Below are 27,703 nucleotides of genomic sequence, written 5' to 3' on the forward strand. Positions count from 1 at the left end.
GCCCCCCCCCCGCACCCCCCTCTTAAAGTGGCTGTGGGGAGCGGACGATCGAAGCAGTTGCAGAAACCCGTGCGGCTGTGGCAAAATGAGGACCTGCGACCACCACGTCCCGAGTGTTTGAGGCGGGATGTTGCCTTCCGGTGTATCCCACGCTTGGGCGCAGAGCGTGAGAATAGCACGCTCAGAAGTGTCAACACTGCCCGCTTCAGGGGTGACCTGGACTGACTACCCCACGCTGAGGTGGACGAGGAACAGCCAGGTCAATGATGTAACATTTCCTCCCTCCCCGCCGCCCACTCTGAGCTGTTCAGTTTGAGTCCGGAGCCAGCACCCGAGGCTCACTCTTTCAATGTTACAAGAGTTCAATTTTTGTACAGTTTTCCATGTTGTCAATAAAAAATTTTAAAGATCAAACTTGGTGTTGGTGCCTATTTGCTGATTCGGATGACCAAACTCTGAGCCGCTCTCCGTCTGTGCTACACGCGAGGATTACTTTTGTTTAGGGAGCCCACAGTAGCACACGTGGATAGCGCTGTGGCTTCACAGCGCCAGGGTCCCAGGTTCGATTCCTGGCTGGGTCACTGTCTGTGCGGAGTCTGCACGTTCTCCCCGTATCTGCGTGGGTTTCCTCCGGGTGCTCCGGTTTCCTCCCACAGCCCAAAGACGTGCAGGTTAGGGTGGATTGGCCGGGATAAATTGTCCTTAGTGACCAAAAAGGTTCGGAGGGGTTGTTGGGTTACGGGGATAGGGTGGAAGTGAGGGCTTAAGGGGGTCAGTGGAGACTCGATGGGCCGAATGGCTTTCTTCTGCACTGTATGTTCTATGTGCAGTGGCCATACCATGCCCGACCCGAGCGGAGACGATTCATAGAATTTACAGTGCAGAAGGAGGCCATTCGGCCCATCGGGTCTGCACCGGCTCTTGGAAAGAGCACCCGACCCAAGGTCAACACCTCCACCCTATCCCCATAACCCAGTAACCCCACCCAACACTAAGGGCAATTTATCACGGCCAATCCACCTAACCTGCACATCTTTGGACTGTGGGAGGAAACCGGAGCACCCGGAGGAAACCCACGCAGACACGGGGAGGGCGTGCAGACTCCGCACAGATTCGGTCGCACCCAGAGGACCTCCCCTGCTCGAAGTGACTGAAATTCGATTGGTTGAACTATCGAACTATCCTCCACTGACTGCATTTTGCTGAAGAGGTTAACCTGCTATCAGTGGGAGACTTTCCTGTGGTTTCAACCATGAGTTCCGGTTTGCTCCACTCCCTCGAAACTCACAGCAACAGTGGACCATTCAGCCCGTCGTAATAACCCTTAGAAGAAGCGACCCAGCCCAGTTCGCGCCCCATCTTTTGTCGGTCAATTATGGGGCTAAGTAGGGATGAGTAATTGAGACCATGGCGCTCATCGACGGAACATGAGTACGAGATGCCACCTTCTGGCCAATATGGGTCAGTGCAACTGCAGGACTCCAGACACAAACTTTCATTCAAGACACTTATCGAGCTGCTGAACAGCATCTATATTATCGAGCAGTGTTTCTTATTAGGCTTTAACACCAATCAATCACTTGTGCTCGGATAGATAAAACAGACTTCCTGTCTCCCAGAAGAAATGGGTTCATTTCCCAGCTGTCTTTTTTTTAAACAGCCTGCTTCTGCTTAATGACCTCTTGCCCACTCACCTCCCACACCAGATTGCTCCTAATCCCCTTTTGCACCACCATTTCTTTTTTTTTAAATTTAGAGTACCCAATTCATTTTTTTATCCGATTAAGGGGTAATTTAGCACGGCCAATCCACCTACCCTGCACATCTTTTGGGTCGTGGGGGCGAAACCCACGCAGACATGGGGAGAATGTGCAAACTCCACACGGACAGTGACCCAGAGCCGGGCATCGAACCCGGGACCTTGGCGCTGTGAGGCCGCAGCGCTGACCCACTGCGCCACCGTGGTGCCCTGCACCACCATTTCTGGGAGGGCACATCAAACCCATGCTCCATATTCTCACCTTAACCTGGCACTTCCAATCCTTGAGGAATCCTGGAAGCTTTAAATAATAATAGTAATCTTTATTAGTGTCACAAGTAGGCTTACATTAACACTGCAATGAAGTTACTGTGAAAAGCCCCTAGTCGCCACATTCCGGCGCCTGTTCGGGTACACAGAGGGAGAATTCAGAATGTCCAATTCACCTAACAAGCACATCTTTCGGGACTTGTGGGAGGAAACCGGAGCACCCGGAGGCAACCACGCAGACACGGGGAGAATGTGCAGACTCCGCACAGACAGTAACCCAAGCTGGGAATCGAACCCGGGTCCCTGGCTTGTGAAGCCACAGTGCTAACCACCGTGCTACAAAATGGGCCCTTGCCACATCCTGAAGTGATTTCCAACTGATACATTGATTCTGAAGTGTGGCAATGCTGTTTCTGTGGGGCTTTCTGAGCAGAGGCTGATATCACAGTGAGCATGTCAGGTTCCCTAACCAGTCCAACGCCCTGCCAGAGGGCAAGTTTAAACTCCAGGATGTTGCCGACAGAAGGTGAGGTTTAGGGTCTTGTCAGAGACGATGGACTTGGCTGCCGTCTCCACTTGTCGAAGTATTTGGCCATTTTCAACATATCCTGAGAAGATTTTGCCTGCGTTGTCAAGGCAATATAATTGGCGGCATCGTGGACTGAGGAAAGATGTATCAAAGCGGCTCCCGTTGTAAACCTGCGATGAAGACCAGGTTAGGACCAGGGGAGATGGTAATGTTCACTGGGCTAGTAATCCAGAGATCCCAGGCTAATGCTATGGGTGACATGAGTTCAAATCCCACCACAGCGGTTGGTGCAGTTTGAATTTAGTTAATAAATCTAGAATTACAAAGCTAGTTTCAGTCAGATGACCATGAAACTATCATGGATTGTTTTAAAAACCCATCTGGTTCACTAAATCTGCCATTCGTACCCAATCTGGCCTACATAAGACTCCAGACCCACAACAATCTCATAGAATTTACACTGCAGAAGGAGGCCACTCGGCCCATCGAGTCTGCACCGGCTCTTGGAAAGAGCACCCTACCCGAGGTCAACACCTCCACCCAATCCCTAGAACCCAGTAACCCCACCCAACACTCAGGGCAATTTTGGACACTAAGGGCAATTTATCATGGCCAATCCACCTAACCTGCACATCTTTGGACTGTGGGAGGAAACCCACGCAGACACGGGGAGGACGTGCAGACTCCGCACAGACAGTGACCCAAGCCGGGAATTGAACCTGGGACCCTGGAGCTGTGAAGCAATTGTGCTAACCACTAGGCTACCGTGCCGCCCAGTTTAGCATAGCTGATCCACCTACCCTGCACATCTTTTTTGGGTTGTGGGGGTGAGACCCACACAGACACGGGGAGAATGTGCAAACTCCACACAGACAATGAACTGGGGCCGGGATCGAACCCGGGTCCTCGGTGCCGCGAGGCAGCAGTGCTAAACGATGCCACTGTGTCGCCCCCCCCCAATTAGTAAAACATGCAACATTTCCCATCCACCCAAACGGCCTCAGTTTAACATCTCGGGCAGTGTAGCACTCCCTCAGGACTGCGATGGGGACTGTTAGCCTGGAAACTGCCCCCCCTCCTCACACCCTCCTCGTGCTCGATTGGCAATTTGTTCAGGATGTGTCCAGTCCATGGAGGAAGGCGTCTCCAGCTGCCCACCCCTCTGCTCGCACCTGTACCCAGACGGCCCTGTCAGGGGAGCACGTCACGTCCACTCAAGGCCTGTGACCAGCGGACCAGGATGTCAAGTCTCACAAAGGATGCTGTCAATGACCTTTTCAGTAGCCGAGTCCTAATTGTTTTGATGCTCTTTTGCCTGGCCCCCTACTCTCTGTAAACGTGACCTCGTCCAAAAGTGTGCTGCACCATATCGTATCTTACACACAGCCCCCTTCCCACATTAACCCTGTGCACGCTGACCCGCGTTAGCCACTGCTTCAGCGGCACCTCGATTTTAAAATTCTCAAGCTTGTTTTCAAATCCCTCCATGGCCCCACACGCTCCTATCTCGCCACCTCCTTCAGCCCCACACCCCTCCGAGATCTCTGCTCCCCTCCAATTCCAACCTCTCGCACCCATTCCCATCGCTCCGCCATTGGCTTTGGCTCGGGAATTCCCTCCCTGAACCTCTCTTCCTCCCTCTCTTTGTTCTCCTTTTGAGACGCAGTGGGTGAGCACTGTTGCTTCACAGCCCCGGTTCGAGTCCCGGCTCCGGTCACTGCCTGTGCGGAGTCTGCACGTTCTCCCCCGTGTCTGCGTGGGTTCCCTCCGGGCGCTCCGCTTTCCTCCCACAAGTCCCGAAAGACGTGCTTGTTGGGTGAATTGGACATTCTGAAGTCTCCCTCCGTGTACCCGAACAGACGCCGGAATGTGGCGACGAGGGGATTTTCACAGTAACTTCATCGCAGCGTTAATGTAAGCCGACTTGTGACAATAATAAAGTTGGTTATTATTCATAAAGCTTTTTCTTATTGCTATTACTTGGTTTTAAAGAGAACACATTTCGGTTGAAGCATTTGGCTGTCAGGTCAAAAATTCCCTCCAGTGTCAAATAGTGCCTGACAGCTCTTCCACCCTGGGAGGCTGCACCACACAGTAATGCAAGTCTGCTGCGTTTAAACTCATTGCATCAGTGAAGATCTTGCCTCCCCCCCCCCCCCCCCCCCCCCCAGGGGCTCCTCCTGCTGCGAGTTGCTTTGCTGTTTGGCGAGGCAACCCTGGTTGAAATGTGTCGGTGGAGTTTTGGGAAGTGACAGCCACCCCGGCTCTGGAATGAAATGGGAGGGGCTAGACAGAGAGGAAAGAGAGAGAGAGAAAAAGCTGGAAAGGAACTGAAACCATCTGATTTGATCAGGATTGAGAGGAAGGGGATCCGGAGGCTGGGGTGAGTGAGTTGGCTGAGCCTCTCTGGCTGGGAGACATTGACAAGCCACATCCCTCTGGTGAGTTGCACACTTTAAGGAATAAAAATCCCTATCCCAGACCCAGTGAAAACCCGCCTGGACCCGGAAGTTACTCAGGAATGAACGTAAGGGAAACTTTTTTTAAGCCCCTTATTAAGGCGTGTGTGTTTTTAAACAGCGAGGGTGAAAGTTGAGCAACTTTTTTCTGCAACTTCTGGCCAGCGAGGAGGACGCTGGCTCGGTCACTGGAAACGTCTGAATTGTCTTCAATGACATGTCAACCCATTTAAAACCCCTTCACGTTTTTGGACACCGACAGGGTGAACAGAAAGGAATTCCCCACCCCAGCCCCCATTCCCTGCCCTCCCCACCCCACCCCACACGTCCCACTTTGAGGTTCCCAAGAGTGTGGGGGCATTCCTGCAGTTGGGGTGAGTTGCCCATTGAAAGCTGTCACCTATATTCTCCAATCTGCCTGGTCCAGATTCCCCTACCCCTCCCTACCCCTCCCTCCCTCCACCAACACAGCCTCAGTCTGGGGGGGAGTGAGGGCAACTGGTTTTGCTGAACACCATTCACTTCCAGTTGTGTTCACTAGCCCCCCCCCCCCCCCAAATAGGGGCTGGTTTGGCTCACTGGGCCAAATCGCTGGCTTTTAAAGCAGACCAAGCAGGCCAGCAGCGCGGGTTCAATTCCCGTACCAGCCTCCCCAAACAGGCGCCGGAATGTGGCGACTAGGGGCTTTTCACAGTAACTTCATTGAAGCCTACTCGTGACAATAAGCGATTTTCATTTTTTTTTTCATGTCCTGGGGTCAACGTTAATCCCTCGACCAACAGGCAGTGGCGTAGCGGTATTGTTACTGGACTTGTTATCCAGGGACCCAGTGTGAGGCTCTGGGGACCCGGTCCCGAATCCCGCCACGCCAAATGGTGAAATGAAAACGAAAATGAAAATGGCTTATCGTCACGAGTGGGCTTCAAAATGACGTTACTGTGAAAAGCCCCTAGTCGCCACATTCCGCCGCCTGTTCGGGGAGGCCGGTACGGGAATTGAACCGTGCTGCTGGCCTGCCTTGGTCTGCTTTCAAAGCCAGCTGCCTCCCAGGTTGAGAGGGTTGTTACGAAGGCGTACGGTGTGTTAGCTTTTATTGGTAGAGGGATTGAGTTTCGGAGCCATGTTGCAGTTGTACAAAACTCTGGTGCGGCCGCATTTGGAGTACTGCGTGCAGTTCTGGTCACCTCATTATAGGAAGGATGTGGAAGCATTGGAAAGGGTGCAGAATAGATTTACCAGGATTTTGGCTGGTATGGAGAGAAGATCTTATGAGGGAAGGCTGAGGGACTTGAGGCTGTTTTCGTTAGAGAGAAGAAGGTTAAGAGGTAACTTAATTGAGGCATACAAGATGATTAGAGGATTAGATAGGGTGGACAGTGAAAGCCTTTTTCCTCGGATGGTGATGTCTACAAGGGAACATAGCTTTAAATTGAGGGGAGATAGATATAGGACAGATATCAGAGGTAGATTCTTTACTCAGAGAGTAGTAAGGGCGTGGAATGCCCTGCCTGCAACAGTAGTGGACTCGCCAACACTAAACGCATTCAAATGGTCATTGGATAGGCATATGGACGATAAGGGAATAGTGTAGATGGGTTTCATAAGTCGGCGTAACATCGAGGGCCGAAGAGCCTGTACTGCGCTGTAATGTTCTATGTTCTAGCTCTTTAGCCCTGTGCTAAACCACCCCTATCTGAATTCAGTAAAAATCTGGAATTAAAAATCTTAAAGATGATCATGAAACAATTATGGTAAAAACCCATCGGGTTCACTAATGTCCTTTAGGGGAGGAAATCTGCCGTCCTTACCCGGTCTGGCCTACACGTGACTCCAGGAACCACGGCCAATGTGGCCGACTCTTCACTGCCCCCTCTCTGAAATGGCCGAGCGAGTCACTCAATTCAAGGACAATTGGGAATGGGCAATAAATTCTGACCCAGCTGAGGTTATTCATGAAGGGATGAGGCCTTCTCAATCTCGCCTGAGGCGTGGTGACCCTCAAGTTAAGTTACCACCAGTCAGCTCGCCTCCTCTCAGGGGAAAGCAGCCATCTGGGACTCCGGCGACTTTACCCTTCACATATTCGATCCGACAAAAAAGAATTGCTGAGCTTAGATTATATAATCATCCTCGCAAGACATTTGTCACAGGGTTGAAAAGTCTGGATTATGTCCTGGTTTTATTTGGCCTTGTTCCAGTTGTAAATTTATGCTCCCTTGCCCTTCCCACCGTCGGAGGCACTAGTTTCTCGCTCCCCAATCTAATTCCCTCCCTGAGAACGGATATACTTGCCAGAGAGGGATTGCAGCAAAGGTCGCACAGACTGATTCCTGGGCTGGCGGGATTGTGGCGTGAGGGGCCTTTTTGTCGACTGGGCCTGCGTTCACTGGAGTTCAGAAGAATGAGAAGGTGATCTCACCGAAATGTAGAGCAGCAGCAGAGTGCTTAGCACGGCTGCTTCGCAGCGCCAGGGTTCGATTCCCGGCTTGGGTCACTGTCTGTGCGGAGTCTGCACGTCCTCCCCCGTGTCTGCGTGGGTTTCCTCCGGGGGCTCCGGTTTCCTCTCTCAAGTCCCGAAAGACGTGCTCGTTGGGTGAATTGGATTCTGAATTCTCCCTCCGTGTACCCGAACAGGCGCCGGAATGTGGCGACTAGGGGATTTTCACAGTAACTTCATTGCAGTGTTAATGTAAGCAAAGAACAAAGAAAATTACAGCACAGGAACAGGCCCTTCGGCCCTCCCAGCCTGCGCCGATCCAGATCCTTTAAACCTGTTGCCTCTTTCCCAAGGATCTACTTCCCTCTGTTCCCCGCCCGTTAATATATCTGTCCAGATGCATCTTAAATAATGCTATCGTGCCCGCCTCTACCACCTCCGCTGGCAAAGCATTCCAGGCACCCACCACCCTCTGCGTAAACGTTCCCCCTCTCACCTTGAAATCGTGACCCCTTGTAACTGACACCCCCACTCTTGGAAAAAGCTTGTTGCTATCCACCCTGTCCATACCTCTCATAATTTTGTAGACCTCAATCAGGTCCCCCCTCAACCTCTGACTTTCCAACGAAAACAATCCTAATCTACTCAACCTTTCTTCATAGCTAGCACCCTCCATACCAGGCAACATCCTGGTGAACCTCCTCTGCACCCTCTCTAAAGCATCCACATCCTTCTGGTAATGTGGCGACCAGAACTGCACGCAGTATTCCAAATGTGGCCGAACCAAAGTCCTATACAGCTGTAACATGACCTGCCGACTCTTGTACTCAATACCCCGTCCGATAAAGGCAAGCGTGCTGTATGCCTTCTTGACCACTCTATCGACCTGCGTTTCCACCTTCAGGGTACAATGGACCTGAACTCCCAGATCTCTCTGTACATCAATGTTCCCCAGGACTCTTCCATTGACCATATAGTCTGCTCTTGAATTGGATCTTCCAAATCTTCCACCTCGCATTTGCCTGGATTGAACTCCATCTGCCATTTCTTTGCCCAACTCTCCAATCTATCTATATTTTGCTGTATTTGTTGACACTGATAAAGATTATTATTACTATTAAATTCTGATGGGGCTGGACAAATTGGAAGCAGGGGTGTTGTACCCTCTGGCTGGGGGAGGGAGGGGGTCTAGAATAAGGGGTCCCAGTCTCAGGATAGGGAGTTGCTCACTTAGGACTGAGATGAGGAGAAATTGCTTCACTCGGAGATTGGTGAACCTGTGGAATTCTGTACCCCAGAGACTGTGGAGGACAAGTCATTGAATATCTTTAAGAAGGAAATAGATAGATTTCTAGACGCTACAGGCTTCAATGGTTATGGGGAGAGAGCGGGAGTGTGGCTTTGAGGTAGACAAACAACCATGATCACGGACTGGTTTAGCTCACTGGGCTAAATCGCTGTCTTTGAAAGCAGACCAAGGCGGGCCAGCAGCGCAGGTTCAATTCCCGTACCAGCCTCCCCGAACAGGCGCCGGAATGTGGCGACTAGGGGCTTTTCACAGGAACTTCATTGAAGCCTACTCGTGACAATAAGCCATTTTCATTTTCATTTTTCATGATCACAGTGAACGGCGGAGCAGGCTCGAAGGGCCTATTTACTCTGTTTCTATGAATCCTTTCAAAGATTTTAATTGGCTCACTGCTCAATCTCCTCTAATCAAGGCAATACAAGCCACATTTATGTGATCTTATCTCATAATTTAATCCTTTAAACCCGGGTATATTGGTCCACCTTGTTTGTGATGTCTCTGATGCACAATTAATGGACACGAAACGTAGGTGAAGTCTGAATGAAAGGCTTTAATCAGCACGAAGAGAGCCCGGCAGCAGACGTACAGAAGAATGGCTGGCTGCTGGGGAGCACGGGTTCTTGTACCCCGCCTCGTAGGCGGAGCTCCCTTCCTCTTGGCCAATGGGAATACAGAGAACACGATACTTGGGCCATTGGGTAGCGAGCCCTCTGCACCAATGGCAGCTCGCACTCCCAGGCACCGTAATACCCCTAGTCACACTACCACAGTCTCTCTGAGGGGGAGCCCTCTTTATCTTTTCCAAATATGTGGCCGGCTGCAACAGCTGGTTCCTCATTCTGCCTTGTGCGTTTTCTTCCGTGTGGAACTCCGGATTTAACATCCTATGGTCCCACGTCACTCTGATTAAATCTTCCTATGTGCTGCGTTCGGAAATGTTTTCCTCGCTTACTCTCCCGTTAAGTGCCTCGGCAAGTTTGGGTTTCAGTCGCTTGGTAGAACGGAGCTTCAATGTTGCTGAAAAGAGAGACGTTTTTCACCCAGCGCTGATCAGGACAAATGCAAGAATGTCAAATTTCAAACAATCTCGAAAATTTATGCCGCAGTGCTGATTGGTTGGCAGGTCGACTCTGATTGGCTGAGGAGCTGACTTGGAGAAAGCCCCGGGGAACTATCAAACTCCCGGGTAATTCAAAAAAAAGACTGAAGGCTTGATCATATTCCTTTTGTTTGCAGACTGTTACCTAAGCCCCTACTGTTACTTGAGCAAATTAAATGAGCCACATTACGGGCTCAATTGATGATCTTAAATTGGTTGTGAGTGTAACTATTAACGCACTCAGAGTTGTTCAGCAAGCGCTGCCCAATTGCAGAACCACATTGAACACTGGGGAAGATATTCGGTCGAGCATGTAACGTGGCTCGTTTATTCGTGCTCAAAACAACACACATTGAAACACAGCGGCCCTTTCTTTGCAAAGAAAAGGGATATGTCCAAGCCTTGCATCTTTCTTTGAATTACCCGGCAGCTTGGGTAGCTCATAGTTTCCCCGCTCCGTTCCCCGTGGCAACGTCTCGGCCAATGAGAGTCGATTTGCCAACCAATCAACACCCTTTTCTCCTGCAGTGTCAACTGTTATGATTGTCTAAAATTTGGCATTCCTGTGTTCGTCCTGACGAGTGTGAGGTGAAAAACTTCAACAGCACGTCTCCCTTTTCAGCAAAGTTCAAGTTTAACGATGTTAAAGGTGCCACATATTGCAAGTTATTAAGGAAATCGTGCTGGCCAGTGAGGCCATTTTCTAACCTAATGTCCTCTCTCTCCCACCCCCCCCCCCCCCCCCCCCCCCCCCCGCCCCCGGGCCACCCTAGCCCCACCCCCGAACCCCGATGTTCTAGAAGTATGGTATGGATTCAGGAGGAGAATTGTTCCATTCCCTGATATCTCGATCAGACTCCGACCGATCGCAGCTCGTCGAGCAGAAGCCATCGCCGGGGCCGGGTACCGGTTCCTCCGATGACGATGAGGGGTTTCAGGACTGCGAGTTGAAGGCGCCCGAGGCTCAGGGAGATGCGACGCGGGGGGGCCCGGAGGTCCCGAGGGAGCAGTACGTCCTCCCGGCTGGAGAGATCAGTGACGTCAGCCCAAGAGAGAGACTCTCGGCGCCGAGGTGTGCTGCTCATCCAACGGAGACGCCCCCAACGCCGGGCACCTGGATGCCAGACGAAGCAGGGAGCGATATGCCCATCATGAACTGGGAGGCCCTCGAGAATCACATCGCGGGCCTCCAGCTCCGGGAGAATGAGAAACAGGCACGGGAGCGGAACGCCAACCCAGCCGTCGTAGCGGCAGATCAGTCGGTGAGTGGACATGCGCTGGGGTTTTGGTGAGTTGTGTGTCTGACACTTGGCCGATCGTTTCCATGCAAGGCCGCATATAAGCCGATCGACAAATGGTCAAATGCTGGCAGCGCACACGGGCACGGCTGATTTTCTGCCACACACGGGTTTTAGTTCTCTCAGAAAATCGAGGGCGATGGGAAGTGGGCAGGGAAGTGGAGTCGAAGGCCAAGATTAGCCATAAACGTGGAGTGGGCGAAGGACCATGCAGCCTCTCGCACTCGCTCTCTCTCGCGCTCTCTCCCTCTCGCTCTCTCTCGCTCTCTATCGCGCTCTCTCCCTCTCGCTCTCTATCGCGCTCTCTCCCTCTCGCTCTCCCATCCCTTATGATCGCTCTGCCTCCTGCCCTCTCCCTCTTGCTCTCTATCGCGCTCTCTCCCTCTAGCTCTCTATCGCGCTCTCTCCCTCTCGCTCTCTATCGCGCTCTCTCCCTCTCGCTCTCTATCGCGCTCTCTCCCTCTCGCTCTCTATCGCGCTCTCTCCCTCTCGCTCTCCCATCCCTTATGATCGCTCTGCCTCTTGCCCTCTCACACTCGCTCTCTCTCGCGCTCTCTCCCTCTCATTCCCTCTCTCATGCTCGCTCTCCCACTCTCGCTCCCACCCTCTCACACTCGCTCTCTCTTGCGCTCTCTCCCTCTCATTTCGTCTCTCATGCATGCTCTCCCACGCTTGCTCCCTTGCTCCCACCCTCTCGCACTCGCTCTCTCTCGTGCTCTCTCCCTCTTGCGCCCCTCTCTCCCATTCCCTCTCTCATGCTCGCTCTCCCACTCTTGCTCCCATCCTCTCGCACTCACTCTCTCGCGCCTTACGCTTGCTCTGCCTCTTGCCCTCTCGCACTCGCTCTCTCTCTCTCGCGTTCTCACTTGCTCTCTCCCTCTCGCCCTCTTGCGCTCTCTCTCATCCTCGCTCTCTTGCTCCCACCCTCTCGCCCCTTTTTCTCCTTCTCCCTCTTTCCCTCTCACTCTCCCTCAGCCTGAGACAGTGTTGAGGAGGCCCACACATCAGTCCGGATGGCGCTGTGTGGGTTTCAACTGCCCAGTTCACTGCCAAACTATCTCTGTTATCTGTCCTAGTGACACTGGTTGTGTGGACCCTGTGCCTCCACCTAACAAGACTAGTTTTACTAAAATAAAACATGCTGTCGAAGCTTTTCATCTTACACTCATCAGGACAGACGCAGGAATGCCAAATTTCAAAGGCAGCAACAATTTATATCGCATGAGAAAAGGTTGCTGATTTGTTGCCAAATCGGGTCTGATTGGTTGAAGTGTTACCATGGAGAATGCAGCAGGTCACGATCGTCCCCCAGTACCTGGATGTGTTCCTGTTGTCTGCAGAGGACATTGTGAACCCCAGACTAATAATCTTAAATTGGCTGTTAGTGGAATTTTAGAAAACGTAAATAAATAGCGCACTCAGAGTTGTTCAGTAAGTGCTGCCCAATTGCAGAATTATCAGAGTTTTGCCGATTGTCACAGGTCCTGGGGGGAGGGGGTTAACAACCCCAAGCTCCCGCCTCCATTGCGAGCTGATCCCGAGGAGGAAAAATCCCCTCCCTGCGGCCCCCAACCCATCCCGACCCCAGAGAAGCAGGAGATACTCTGGGAGAGGTATGGTGGAGGGAATACCTGCTGTTTCTCCGCGCTGCTTTCTGTATTCCTGGGTGGGAGAGAGGCCGAGGGCTACACGATGAGGGCGTGGATATATCCGTGAGTATCAGTGGGCTATAATTCACTTTTGTATTCCAGCCCCTATGGAGGAGGAAGACAGACGGTTCGCACAGATTCACGTCCCAGGAGAGAGTTGACAGCAACAGTTGGCAGATGACGGGGTTTAGCTGCGCCACTCGGTAAGGGTCACGTTCAATGACCTGGAAGCTATTTCCAGTCACCCAGAGCCCAGACTGGCCAAGTGCAGAGTGGCCACATCCATCCGTCCGCACAAACCTGTCAGCCATGGCGGAGTGAGGTGTCACTTGACAAGTGTGTGGGGTGTGACAAAGTCCGTCACATGGTTTGCGAACCTCTTTGTGTATCAGACAGTCGACAGAGACAAACCCCTTCAACTGGGAGGTTTGTGACAAAGGAACGACAGGGAAACAGCAGTGAGGCGCTCCCTCAGTACTGACCCTCTGACAGTGCAGCACTCCCTCAGTACTGACCCTCTGACAGTGCGGCACTCCCTCAGTACTGACCCTCCGACAGTGCGGCACTCCCTCAGTACTGACCCTCTGACAGTGCGGCTCCCTCAGTACTGACCCTCTGACAGTACGGCGCTCCCTCAGTACTGACCCTCTGACAGTGCGGCGCTCCCTCAGTACTGACCCTCTGACAGTGCAGCACTCCCTCAGTACTGACCCTCTGACAGTGCAGCACTCCCTCAGTACTGACCCTCTGACAGTGCGGCCCTCCCTCAGCACTGACCCTCCGACAGTGCGGCGCTCCCTCAGTACTGACCCTCTGACAGTGCGGCACTCCCTCAGTACTGACCCTCTGACAGTGCGGCGCTCCCTCAGTACTGACCCTCTGACAGTGCGGCACTCCCTCAGTACTGACCCTCTGACAGTGCGGCACTCCCTCAGTACTGACCCTCTGACAGTGCGGCACTCCCTCAGTACTGACCCTCTGACAGTGCGGCACTCCCTCAGTACTGACCCTCTGACAGTGCGGCACTCCCTCAGTACTGACCCTCTGACAGTGCAGCACTCCCTCAGTACTGAGCCTCTGACAGTGCAGCACTACCTCAGTACTGACCCTCTGACAGTGTGGCACTCCCTCAGTACTGACCCTCTGACAGTGCAGCTCCCTCAGTACTGACCCTCTGACAGTGCGGCACTCCCTCAGTACTGACCCTCTGACAGTGCGGCACTCCCTCAGTACTGACCCTCTGACAGTGCGGCACTCCCTCAGTACTGACCCTCTGACAGTGCAGCACTCCCTCAGTACTGACCCTCTGACAGTGCGGCACTCCCTCAGTACTGACCCTCTGACAGTGCAGCACTCCCTCAGTACTGACCCTCTGACAGTGCAGCACTCCCTCAGTACTGACCCTCTGACAGTGCGGCACCCCAGATGTCGTGGTCAGGCCTCTGGAGTAGGACCTGACCTTCTGCCTCCAGGGGCAGGAGGGTACGGCCCAGTGAACCACGACTGCGATCAGCCACAGGCTCCAATCTCGTGGACGCACGGAAAGGCAATGATTCAGTGCTGTTTCTTTCTCTCTCTCACAGATTTCACAGTCGGATGAACCTGCAGTTGTGTTTCATCAACGAGAGCAGCAGCGACAGTGACACCGAGGAGCCTGCAGGGGGAGCCGCAGCCACACCATCCCCTCAGGTAGCAAGCCCGACCCTTGACCATTTGCTCCTCTTGTGTGACAGTGGGGGGGGGGGGGGGTGAAAGGTCATCCCGGACACAGCGAGGTGAAAGGTCATCGCGGATAGAGCGAGGTGAAAGTGGCGGGCGGCGCACTGTTGTCAAAATTCCTGTTGTTAAGCAGCTTGATGATGGCCCAATTAAACTTTGACCCCGGTAGCTAACCCCGGGAACCAACGATGGTGGGGTGGGGCGGTGCAGCGATGGGGGGAGAGAGTGGGGGTCAATCCAGGGAACAGGTCGATCTCTGTGGTCGATAAAATTCCTTTTGACTAACACGAAACATCATCTGGCAATTTTTAAAAGTTTATTCCACTGACGTCCTTCAATGACCTGAGTGTTTGGAAGGTTACAGCTGGCCGCCTGGCCCATCATGTTCGTGCTGGCCCTCAGGAGGGGTTTGGACCGAGCTAATGAGGGGAGAGTGTTTCCAGAGCAGGCAGGGTCAGGATGGGCTGAATGGCCTTTTGCTGTGCTGTATGATTCTGTCCCAGTGCTGACGGCTGTGTGCATCTTTCCAGGGGACTCGAGCTGAGGAAGGGGCTGCTGAAGGAAGTCTTCTCTCTCGCAGGAAGGAGCTGGAGAGCGAGGCCAAGCGTGGCCTGGCTTTGCTGAAGAGGCGACTCGATCTGGAGAAGCAGCAGGTGCGAGAGGCGAGCGAGGCCTTCATCGAGGCCGATACCCGGCCCGGCGGGACAGGCTTTCATTAACTGGCTGCACAAATACCAGGTTGACACTCCCCAGTGGTCACCGCACTGTCAGAGGGTCAGTACTGAAGGAGTGCCGCACTGTCAGAGGGTCAGTACTGAGGGAGTGCCGCTCTGTCAGAGGGTCAGTACTGAGGGAGTGCCGCACTGTCAGAGGGTCAGTACTGAGGGAGTGCGGCACTGTCAGAGGGTCAGTACTGAGGGAGTGCTGCACTGTCAGAGGGTCAGTACAGAGGGAGTGCCGTACTGTCAGAGGGTCAGTACTGAGGGAGTGCTGCACTGTCAGAGGGTCAGTACTGAGGGAGTGCCGCACTGTTAGAGGGTCAGTACTGAGGGAGTGCCGCACTGTCAGAGGGTCAGTACTGAGGGAGTGCCGCACTGTCAGAGGGTCAGTACTGAGGGAGTGCCGCACTGTCAGAGGGTCAGTACTGAGGGAGTGCCGCACTGTCAGAGGGTCAGTACTGAGGGAGTGCCGCACTGTCAGAGGGTCAGTGCTGAGGGAGCCGCACTGTCAGAGGGTCAGTACTGAGGGACTGCCGCACTGTCAGAGGGTCAGTACTGAGGGAGTGCCGCACTGTCATAGGGTCAGTACTGAGGGAGTGCCGCACTGTCAGAGGGTCAGTACTGAGGGAGTGCCGCACTGTCAGAGGGTCAGTGCTGAGGGAGCCGCACTGTCAGAGGGTCAGTACTGAGGGACTGCCGCACTGTCAGAGGGTCAGTACTGAGGGAGTGCTGCACTGTCAGAGGGTCAGTACTGAGGGAGTGCCGCACTGTCAGAGGGTCAGTACTGAGTGAGTGCCGCACTGTCAGAGGGTCAGTACTGAGGGAGTGCCGCACTGTCAGAGGGTCAGTATCTGCCAATCAGCATCTCTACAACCCATTACATGGTGATTAGAATGGTGCGGTGTGTGGGATGCTGCTGAGCGCAAATTGGCTGCATCATTTCCTGCAACAGTGACTACACTTCAAAAAGAAGCTCATTGACTTTTAGCACTGAGGTTGTGACAGGTGATGTTGAAATACTCGGTTTTGTTTTCTTTTGCAAATTCAGTGATAGAATTCATCTCCTTCTTCCTCAGTCGAAAGCCAGTCCAAGGCAGAGCCACGCTCTGGAACTGAGCGACCTGCGGCAGCTCAACATGAAACAGATTCAGAATCGACAATCCAGCATCTTCTCCCAGATCCACGGTCAGTGTGTGCAGCTCGGGGGCGGGGAGGGGTGGTGGGGGGAGTGCTGTACCTGTCCTGGGAGTGTTTGATGGGGACAGTGTAGAGGGAGCTTTACTCTGTATCTAACCCCGTGCTGTACCTGTCCTGGGAGTGTTTGATGGGGACAGTGTAGAGGGAGCTTTACTCTATATCTAACCCCGTGCTGTACCTGTCCTGGGAGTGTTTGATGGGGACAGTGTAGAGGGAGCTTTACTCTGTATCTAACCCCGTGCTGTCCCTGTCCTTGGAGTGTTTGATGGGGACAGTGTAGAGGGAGCTTTACTCTGTATCTAACCCCGTGCTGTACCTGTCCTGGGAGTGTTTGATGGGGACAGTGTAGAGGGAGCTTTACTCTGTATCTAACCCTGTGCTGTACCTGTCCTGGGAGTGTTTGATGGGGACAGTGTAGAGGGAGCTTTACTCTGTATCTAACCCCGTGCTGTACCTGTCCTGGGAGTGTTTGATGGGGACAGTGTAGAGGGAGCTTTACTCTGTATCTAACCCCGTGCTGTACCTGTCCTGGGAGTGTTTGATGGGGACAGTGTAGAGGGAGCTTTACTCTGTATCTAACCCCGTGCTGTACCTGTCCTAGGAGTGTTTGATGGGGACAGTGCAGAGGGAGCTTTACACTGTATCTAACCCCGTGCTGTACCTGTCCTGGGAGTGTTTGATGGGGACAGTGTAGAGGGAGCTTTACTCTGTATCTAACCCCGTGCTGTACCTGTCCTGGCAATGTTTGATGGGGACAGTGTAGAGGGAGCTTTACTCTGTATCTAACCCCGTGCTGTACCTGTCCTGGGAGTGTTTGATGGGGACAGTGTAGAGTGAGCTTTACTCTGTATCTAACCCCGTGCTGTCCCTGTCCTGGGAGTGTTTGATGGGGACAGTGTAGAGGGAGCTTTACTCTGTATCTAACCCCATGCTGTACCTGTCCTGGGAGTGTTTGATGGGGACAGTGTAGAGGGAGCTTTACTCTGTATCTATCCCCGTGCTGTACCTGTCCTGGGAGTGTTTGATGGGGACAGTGTAGAGGGAGCTTTACTCTGTATCTAACCCCGTGCTGTACCTGTCCTGGGAGTGTTTGATGGGGACAGTGTAGAGGGAGCTTTACTCTGTATCTATCTGTATTTCAAATTCTCATCCCTGTTTTCGAAACGCTCCATGGCCTCTCCTCCCCCTCCCTATCTCTGGAACCTCCTTCCATCCCGTAACACACTGCCATCTCTACGCTCCTCCAATCCCGGCCTCTTCTACATCCCCCACCCACCATTTTAATCGCTCCCTCATAGGGGGCCGTGCTGGCTTGGGCCCTCAGCTCCGGAATCCCCTCCTTGTACCCCTCCCTCCCTCCCTCTCTCTGTCTGTCTCCCTCTCCTTTAAGATACTCCTTAAAACATAGCTAGTTGTGGATGCGTTTGGCTCCCTGCCCTACTGTGTGACTCAATTTCCTTTCCCTGTCCTCCTGCGAAAGCGGCCTCTGGGCCTTTTCTTCTGCCAAAGGTGGTGTGCAAATATGAGACACTGTCTGTGGTTCAAACCTGTTCTGCCTTGCTGTGCTGCAGAGTTTAACTCGAAGCAGAGTGTGTGAGCTTGGTTAGTCGACCAGACTGAACCCGATTCTGCTTCCTCACACCAGACGCTCGTCATTCGAGCCCCAGTCCAGGGGCTTTGCGACATTAATCTTCACGTTCAGGCGTCTGTCTGATGGAGAACCTTGGCCCTGTCCCACTTGTGGGCCTCGTTCTGGCTGCTCTCTTGTCGCAGGGTCTTGGAGGCACTGGAGAGGGTGAAAAATGAAAGATTTACTCAGCTTGGTGTCAGAATAAACGAATTGGGAGCAGGAGGAGGCCGCTCGGCCCATCCAGTCTGCACTGACCCTCTGAAAGAGCACTCGACCTAGGCCCACTCCCCCCTCGCCCTATCCCAGTAACCCCACCTAACCTGCACCTCCCTGGACACTAAGGGGCAATTTAGCACGGTCAATCCACCCTAACCTGCACCTCCCTGGACACTAAGGGGCAATTTAGCACGGTCAATCCACCCTAACTTGCACCTCCCTGGACACTAAGGGGCAATTTAGCACGGCCAATCCACCCTAACCTGCACATCTTTGGACTGTGGGAGGAAACCGGAGCACCCGGAGGAAACCCACGCACACACGGGGGAGAACGTGCAGACTCCACACCATGAGGCAACAGTGCTAACCACTTGGCCACCCCGCCCCTAGAGCCTGCTCTCCCATTCAGTACGATCGTGGCTGACCTGATTGTGACCTCAACTCCAAGTTCCTGACGACCCCAGATAACCTTTCACCCCCCCCCCCCCCCCCCCCCCCCCCCCCCCCCCCATTCGTCAATCAATAATCTATCCAGCTCGGCCTTAAAAATATTCCAAGATTCTGCTTCCGCCGTCTTTTGAGGAAGAGAGTTCCGGAGAGTCTCCCCCCCCCCCCCCCCCCCCCCCCTCTCTGAGAGAAAATATTTCTCCTCATCTCCTTCGGGAACGAGAACCCCCTCATTTTTAAACAGACCTGAGAGGCTGGATAATTATCGGGAAAGTGTGTTCGGCCGAGGCTGTTCCTTCTGGAAAAAAGGGAAGGCCGAGGGGGATTGGGGGGGGGCTAGACCTAATCGAGGTCTTTAAGATCATTACTGAGCCCCAAAGGTGTTGGCATTGTTGGACGAGGAGGAGGAGGAGTTGAGGGAGGGGACCTGTGAGGGGTCGGGGGTGGGAGGGGGTTGGAGGAAGACATTAGGCAGGCGGAGCTGGAACTCTGACCGATTCTCTTCACAACGCCGTTCTCTCGGAGGAAGCGAGCGGAGCTGCAGAAGTTGTTCTTGTTCAAGGTGAAAACAAGCCGAGCCAGGAAGGGGAGGGTGGAGAATGTGGAATTCCTCACCACTAGGTGCGGTAATGGTGAACACCACCAGCACATTGAAGAGGAAGTTAAGAATTGAGGAAGCGGTCCATGTGGAGTTTGCACGTTCTCCCCGTGTCTGCGTGGGTCTCATCCCCAGAGCCCAAAGATGTGCAGGGTGATTGGCCACGCTAAATTGCCCCTTAATTGGAAAAAAGAAGAATTGAAGACATGCTGAGGGAGAAAAGACCAGGAGGTTATGTTGACGGGGTGGAAAAGTGACAGCATAGACGTGTCGGGCCGAATGGCCAGCGGAGGCGGGCGCTTTGAATATTTCTGAGGCGGAAGTTGATGGAAAAGGGAATTAAAGGTTGTCGGGTGGAGATGGGAATGTAGAACTTGAAGCAGAAACAGACTCCGCCCCCCACCGCCTCTCAGGGGAAGTCAGTCTATGGTCATCTGGGACTATGGGGACTTTTACTCGTTATTCATTCCGCTGAATTTGTTGGGAGGACCACCAGAGGGCAGTCACCGCTCAGAAACATGACTTTGAGGAGGGCTCCCAACCCACAGACCCTTCGGGAACCAGGGGCGCAGTAAAGACTCACCAATGGCCTTGTTTCCGATTGTCTGGATTCAAATGGCAATTTTGCTGAATCGCTGTGGCCCTCCCACTCACTCCTCTAATCCCCCCCCTCCTTACCCCTTCTCCCCCCGCCCTCAGCCTCAGCTACATCCCCCTTATTAAAGCCTCAGCTACGTCCACTACTCATCTTGTGTTCATTGATGGCACATCACAGTGGAAAATAACGTCTCTGGATCTATGCTGCCAAAGCCCTTCATGATCTTGAACGCCTCGATCAAATCTCCCCCGCTCTCAGGAGAACAGATTGTCCAGTCTCTGACTGAGGACACTCAGCCCTGGTCCCATGCCAGTAAACTCTCCTCCGCCACACCCTCTCCAGGGCCTCGAGGTCCTTTCTGAAGTGCGTGCCCCAGAATGGGATACCATCCTTCAGCAGAGGCTTAACCATGTTTAATAAAGCTGGTCATCGTCAAGCTCCCCTCTTCATTGGGGAGACTCAACGCAGACTCTCTGTATCTTGACCCTCCCCCCTTTTTTTGTCCTGTGTTTATTGATTCCCCTGGCCTGCCCCAACACACCCAGGCCTGCCCCAACACGCCCAGGCCTGCCCCAACACGCCCAGGCCTGCCCCAACACGCCCAGGCCTGCCCCAACACGCCCAGGCCTGCCCCAACACGCCCAGGCCTCCCTCACGTGGCCACCTTGTTGTTCCGTTTTGTTTCCACCGATTACTGACCTTTGTTCTCCTGTTACCACTTTCTGCTTTCTCACCCTTTTCCCGTTATTAACATTTCTTCAGACCTTACTACCACCATCAGCACCCCCTCCCACATTGCCTTACGTCTATAGCCCCTTTATCAATCTTTCCTTCGCTCCAACCTATCCCTTTCCTTCTATTCTGCTCCTCCACCTCCAACCCCCCCTCCTCTCCAACGAGTTAATTCATCACAATTTACATAGATGATTTGGAGTTGGGGACCAAAGGCAATGTGTTCATGGAGTTGGGGACCAAGGGCAATGTGTCCATGGAGTTGGGGACCAAGGGTAATATGTCCAAGTTTGCAGATGACACTAAGATGAGTGGTAAAGCGAAAAGTGCAGAGGACACCGGAAGTCTGCAGAGGGATTTGGATAGGTTAAGTGAATGAGCTAGGGTCTGGCAGATGGAATACAGTGTTGACAAATGTGAGGTTATCCATTTTGGTTGGAATAACAGCAAACAGGATTATTATTTGAACGATAAAATATTAAAACATGCTGCTGTGCAGAGAGACCTGGGTGTGCTAGTGCATTAGTCGCAAAAAGTTAATTTACAGGTGCAACAGGTGATTAAGAAGGCAAATGGAATTTTGTCCTTCATTGCTAGAGGGATGGAGTTTAAGACTAGGGAGGTTATGTTGCAATTATATAAGGTGTTAGTGAGGCCACACCTGGAGTATTGTGTTCTGTTTTGGTCTCCTTATCTGAGAAAGGACGTACTGGCGCTGGAGGGTGTGCAGAGGAGATTCACTAGGTTAATCCCAGAGCTGAAGGGGTTGGATTATGAGGAGAGGTTGAGTAGACTGGGACTGTACTCGTTGGAATTTAGAAGGATGACGGGGATCCTATAGAAACATTTAAAATTATGAAGGGAATAGATAGGATAGATGCGGGCAGGTTGTTTCCACTGGCGGGTGAAAGCAGAACTAGGGGGCATAGCCTCAAAATAAGGGGAAGTAGATTTAGGACTGAATTTGGAGGAACTTCTTCACCCAAAGGGTTGTGAATCAATGGAATTCCCTGCCCAGTGAAGCAGTTGAGGCTCCTTCATTAAATGTTTTTAAGGTAAAGATAGATAGTTTTTTGAAGAATAAAGGGATTAAGGGTTATGGTGTTCGGGCCGGAAAGTGGAGCTGAGTCCACAAAAGATCAGCCATGATCTCATTGAATGGCGGAGCAGGCTCGAGGGGCCAGATGGCCGACTCCTGCTCCTCGTCCTTATGTTCTGCCCCTCTTCAGCTCTAGAGAAGAACCATACGGACACGAAACGTTAACTCTGATCCTCGCTCCACATACACTGACAGGCCTGCTGAGTTTATCCAGCATTTTCTGTTTTTCTTTCCGGTTTCCAGTGTCTGCAGTATTTTGGCTTTTATTACTCACTGTCACTTCCTTGATTTTTGGGTTCTCCATTCCCAAGATTCCCTGTTTTTTTTTAAGGTTTTGATCCTGGACGGCTCAATGGGTACATACAGCAGACTTGGTGGGTGGTCACCTCGGCTGTCAGTATGAAATCAGTCACAAATACTTTTCTTGATATTTATTTGCAGAATGCAGCATGTCCGCCCCCTACCTACTAACTCCCACTATCCCAGAAGTCTTTCTCCGAGTTCTTTTGAGAGAAACGATCAGTATAAAATAAATCGAGGAACAGTCAACCCCTTTAGGGAAGTCTCTCTTTATATGTGCTCAAGGTACTTCATCAGTCAATGCCTTTCACCCCGGTATCCGTAAACTCAGTAATGTAATTAACATATTATTAAGACTGCATCACGATTGGTCAGTATTGACCCCTGACCCTGTTCTCCTGGTCAGGTTTCAACACCCAATTGATGGAACTTCTGGAAATTCGGGATGACCTGAAGACGGAGCAAGATGCCATGTTGGTCGAAATTGGAGACTTGACACATTGAATGCCAATGAAGGTGAGTGGATGGGTCACTTAAAGGGCATGGGTGTCTCCTGTGCTAGTGTTAAAGGGGACAGGTACCTCCTGTAATAGTGTTAAAGGGGACAGGTACCTCCTGTGCTAGTGTTAAAGGGGACAGGAACCTCCTGTGCTAGTGTTAAAGGGGACAGGTGTGTCCTGTGCTAGTGTTAAAGGGGACAGGTACCTCCTGTGCTAGTGTTAAAGGGGACAGGTACCTCCTGTGCTAGTGTTAAAGGGGACAGGTGTGTCCTGTGCTAGTGTTAAAGGGGACAGGTACCTCCTGTGCTAGTGTTAAAGGGGACAGGTACCTCCTGTGCTAGTGTTAAAGGGGACAGGTGTGTCCTGTGCTAGTGTTGAAGGGAACAGGTGTGTCCTGTGCTAGTGTTAAAGGGGACAGGTGTGTCCTGTGCTAGTGTTAAAGGGGACAGGTGTCTCCTGTGCTAATGTTAAAGGGGACAGGTGTCTCCTGTGCTAGTGTTAAAGGGGACAGGGACCTCCTGTGCTAGTGTTAAAGGGGACAGGTACCTCCAGTGCTAGTGTTAAAGGGGACAGGTGCCTCCTGTGCTAGTGTTAAAGGGGACAGGTACCTCCTGTGCTAGTGTTAAAGGGGACAGGTACCTCCTGTGCTAGTGTTAAAGGGGACAGGTACCTCCTGTGCTAGTGTTAAAGGGGACAGGTGCCTCCTGTGCTAGTGTTAAAGGGGACAGGTACCTCCTGTGCTAGTGTTAAAGGGGACAGGTACCTCCTGTGCTAGTGTTAAAGGGGACAGGTACCTCCTGTGCTAGTGTTAAAGGGGACAGGTACCTCCTGTGCTAGTGTTAAAGGGGACAGGTGTGTCCTGTGCTAGTGTTAAAGGGGACAGGTGCCTCCTGTGCTAGTGTTAAAGGGGACAGGTGCCTCCTGTGCTAGTGTTAAAGGGGGCAGGTACTCCCCGTGCTAGTGTTAAAGGGGACAGGTACCTCCTGTGCTAGTGTTAAAGGGGACAGGAACCTCCTGTGCTAGTGTTAAAGGGGACAGGTACCTCCTGTGCTAGTGTTAAAGGGGACAGGTACCTCCTGTGCTAGTGTTAAAGGGGACAGGTACCTCCTGTGCTAATGTTAAAGGGGACAGGTGTGTCCTGTGCTAGTGTTAAAGGGGACAGGTACCTCCTGCAGTAGCTTATCATCTCTGGAAGGTGGAACAGGTTCCAGTGCCTGGTTACACCTCTCTGATCGGGACTGCTTCTGTATTCCCAATTGGGTGACATTGCATTGACTTGGCTGAGTTGACTGCTCTCCCGTCTCTGGCCTCAATCCTGAGGGAGTGTTGCAATGTCAGAAGTGCCTTCCTTTCGTTGTGAATTTAGGTCAGGGCTTTTGCGGTTTTATAAATTTGGAGGCAGTCGGTGAAAAATGAAAGTAGACACTAATACTTCCTTTGGTAATAGTTTATGCGGCATTACAAACAGCGACTTCCTACCTACTAACCCAGTGTCACAGTGGTCTCTCTTTTAAAGTGCTCTAGGTACTTAAGTAAATAATGCCCTTCACCAGTGTTTCTTCGTATGCGGAACATACCATTAACATCGTCCCCCCACTCCAGTGGCTGGTTTGGGTATGGAGGGGCCATGAACAGGGAGCTTTCCTGGTGGACCTGTCAATACCCCCCCCCCCCCCCCCCTCCCCCCCCCCCCTCAGTCAACACAGCTGAAAGCAGGGGTCTGGGCCTCCTTACACATGATTGGCAAAAAGTGATTTGGAAGGCAAATTGAAGGCCGGCAGGGTGGTGCAGTGGTTAGCACTGCTGCCTCACGGCGCCGAGGTCCTGGGTTCGATCCCGGCCCGGGTCACTGTCCGTGTGGAGATTGCAGATTCTCCCCCGTGTCCGCGTGGAGTCTGCGTCATTGGATATATTCAAGGCTGACTTAGAGAAGCTTTTGATTGACAAGGAAGTCGAGGGTTATGGGTGATAATCCTCAACTCCACTTTCCCGCCTCATCCCCATAACCCTCGATCCTCTCATTGATTAACAATCTGATTAACAGTCTATCTCGGCCTTGAACATACTTAGTGACCCAGCCTCTACAGCTCTTTATAGATAGAATTTACAGTGCAGAAGGAGGCCATTCAGCCCATCGAGTCTGCACCGGCTCTTGGAAAGAGCACCCTACCCAAGGTCAGCACCTCCACCCTATCCCCATAATCCAGTAACCCCACCCAACACTAAGGGTAATTTTGGACACTAAGGGCAATTTATCACGGCCAATCCACCCTAACCTGCACATCTTTGGGCTGTGGGAAGAAACCGGAGCACCCGGAGGAAACCCACGCACACACGGGGAGGATGTGCAGACTCCGCACAGACAGTGACCCAAGCCGGAATCGAACCTGGGACCCTGGAGCTGTGAAGCAATTGTGCTAACCACTGTGCTACGGTAAAGAATTCCACAGATTCACTCCCCTCTGAGAGAAGAAATTCCTCCTCATCTCTGTCTGAAATGCCCCCCCCCCCCCGTCACTCTGAGATTCTGCCCTCTGGTCCCAGACTCTCCCACGAGGGGAAACAACCTCTCAGAATCTCCCCTCACTCTGAGATTCTGCCCTCTGGTCCCAGACTCTCCCACATGGGGAAACAACCTCTCAGAATCTCCCCTCACTCTGAGATTCTGCCCTCTGGTCCCAGAGTCTCCCACACGGGGAAACATCCTCTCAGAATCTCCCCTCACTCTGAGATTCTGCCCTCTGGTCCCAGACTCTCCCACACGGGGAAACAGCCTCTCAGAATCTCCCCTCACTCTGAGATTCTGCCCTCTGGTCCCAGACTCTCCCACACGGGGAAACAGCCTCTCAGCATCGACCCTGTCAAACCCCCTGAGAATCCGAGATGTCTCAATAAGGCCGCCTCTCATTCTTCTCAACTCCCAATGAGGACAGGCCCGACCTACTCAACCTCTCCTCATGAGAAAACCCCTCCCTACCCGGGATCAACCGAGTGACCCTTCTCTGGTGGCCTCCAATGCCGGTGTATCTTTCTTGAGGAAAGGGGAAAATACTGACTGGATGTGGTGAATGTGATTCACACCGGATTATAATCTGTATATACATGTGCCTATATTGTAAGTGCAGTTGCACTACCTGACCACCAGGGGGAGTAGCTCTGGGAATTCTGGAGTTGTATGGGGCTTCTCCCTTGGTTCCGCCCAGGACTCCTCCCCCCTGGAGCTGCTGTATAAAGATCAGTGCCACAGGGTCAGCCGGCCAGTTCACCGAAAGTTCAATGGCTAACAGGCTGGCTCTGTTGTGAGTATATTAAAACCGCTAATCTAATCCTACAAGCGCGTGTCCTTAGAATTGTTGGTTCCAACACTGGATTTATTCTAAATGATTTATTTTTATTTCTCAGGTTCCGCCTGATTCAACCAAAGGATAGTGAAAAGTGAAGAGGTTTACACGATTGGGATTTGTTTTTTTTTCTTGTGTTTATTTTTTTTGTTGCCGTAGCGGATTTTGCACCTGAGGGAAGACCTCCGATCCCAGTTTTCCGTTCCGGGATCGGAATCTGGTGAAGTCTTGGGCCTCCCGGCTCCGCGAGGAGGTGAACTTTGAACCTTCGGATCCAGGCGCCTGCTTCAGTGGGGCGGGGTCCTGCCAGGCACGCACGAGAGGAGGGGCAAGCCGTTCGGCCCCTCGAGTCTGTTCTGCCGCCGTTCAGCGAGCTCACGGCTGACCTGCATCCTCACCCCCCCCCCCCTCCCGTCCGCCCGTCACCCTCAATCTGCCTCGCCCAGCGATTCATTCCAAGCTGACACCCCTGCTGCCAGTACCGAGGGGAGGTCGGCGCTATTGGAGGCAGCACCTTCGGGATGTGACGTTAACCCCATCCGCCCCCAGGCGCACCTGGAGGATCCCGCGCCCGTTATTTGGAAGGGGAGAAGGGGCATGTTCTCCCTGGTGATGATCACGCTGCTGCTTTGTGGGATCCTGCTGTGCGCAAAGTGGCTGCTGCGTGTGAGCTTGGTGAGGATGTGAGAGACGGTGTGCGAAATGCGCAACTGTCCTCTTCGAAGGAAAAAGGTGGGGTGGTTGTCTCGCCCTGAGGTCAACTGAGTTTAGGACGGAGGGCAGCGCAGAGGGGAGGGAGGGGTCAGAGTTCAAAGAGTGCCGAGATCCCAGAGGGCCATGGGAGGAGTTCACAGAGATAGGCTCCGGATGTGGAGTTTGGATGTAACAAGCCGTTCAGTCCATCCTCCCCTCCCCTCCATCTCACCCCATCGCCACATCCTCCTGTTCCCTTTTCCCCCCCCCCTCCAGTAAATGCAGATTTCCTTCACTAAAAGGAGACTTTGGTGAACCCGATGGGGTTTTTTGCAACAATCGATGGCCGCTTCAGTCACCGTGGGTGAGACTGGCTTTCAGCTCAGTGCGGAGGCAGTGGCCGAGAGGTAGGCTCACTGGTCTAGCATTCCGGAGGCCCAGGGTAATGCTGTGCGGACCTGGTGGGATTCGAACCCATACATCCCCAGAGCCTGGACCTCTGGATTACTGGACCGAAGGTGTCACTGTCACTCCGGCTTTAAAATAGCTTCTCCTGGATCTCCTATTGGATTGGTTAGCGACTGCCTTACTTTGGCAGGTGGAGACATCTCTATGCTTATCCTATCGAACCTTAAAGATCTCAGGCCCCAGTAATTTCAGCACTTCCGTGGGTTATCGCCGCGTTGGGAAATCTCGGATTCGGAGACGCGGGAGGGCCCAGCGGCGGATGTTTCCAGGAAGCCTCCAACTCGGGAGGAAGCAGTTGTATCCCAGTCCGCCATCTTGTTCTGTCTGAGCCTACAACCTGCGCGGCTGCCAGCAGAGGCCCTCCCGCCAGCCCCCAGGGCCCCAGACAGACCAACTGGAGCCTCAGGCCTAAGTGTGGAGGCCGCAGTACTCCTTCCAGGCAACTACACGCAGGCCTGTGCCAACCGTTACCCAGTGTCACTGGTCCAGTCAGTATTCTCGTTAATCCATTTGTGATTTTTTTAAAAAATATTTAGATATATATTTTTTTAAATTGCTGCTTTCCTCACCTTAACTGTTAACCACCGGGTGTTTCTGTAAAACGTTCAGTACCAAAATAAAGGTTCATGAACCAAAA

The 27,703-nt window shown here is 52.7% G+C and overlaps 1 protein-coding gene across 2 annotated transcripts; it reads left to right on the forward strand.

Moving 5' to 3' along the window:
* Positions 1-4,757: 4,757 nt before the first annotated feature.
* On the forward strand, positions 4,758-27,703 carry LOC119958452 (schwannomin-interacting protein 1-like). Of its 2 annotated transcripts, none has more exons than XM_038786993.1 (8): positions 4,758-5,085; positions 10,636-11,124; positions 12,912-13,012; positions 14,393-14,498; positions 15,059-15,181; positions 16,324-16,432; positions 22,471-22,580; positions 25,967-27,703. In XM_038786993.1, the coding sequence occupies exons 2-7, from the start codon at positions 10,672-10,674 to the stop codon at positions 22,566-22,568; spliced, it is 990 nt and encodes a 329-aa protein (XP_038642921.1). In that variant the 5' UTR covers positions 4,758-5,085; positions 10,636-10,671; the 3' UTR covers positions 22,569-22,580; positions 25,967-27,703. The 2 variants fall into 2 exon arrangements, with proteins under 2 accessions (XP_038642921.1, XP_038642920.1); XM_038786992.1 differs by having other exon boundaries at positions 4,759-4,999.

The sequence above is a fragment of the Scyliorhinus canicula genome, chromosome 29 (genome assembly GCF_902713615.1).
Source record: "Scyliorhinus canicula chromosome 29, sScyCan1.1, whole genome shotgun sequence".
NCBI lineage: Eukaryota > Metazoa > Chordata > Chondrichthyes > Carcharhiniformes > Scyliorhinidae > Scyliorhinus > Scyliorhinus canicula.

Coding starts and splice junctions, on each gene's coding strand:
- LOC119958452 (XM_038786993.1), top strand. CDS start 10,672: ATGGATTCAGGAGGAGAATTGTTCCATTCCCTGATATCTCGATCAGAC. Junction 14,499..15,058: donor CAGCCACACCATCCCCTCAG/GTAGCAAGCCCG, acceptor GCATCTTTCCAG/GGGACTCGAGCTGAGGAAGG. Junction 15,182..16,323: donor TCGATCTGGAGAAGCAGCAG/GTGCGAGAGGCG, acceptor CTTCTTCCTCAG/TCGAAAGCCAGTCCAAGGCA.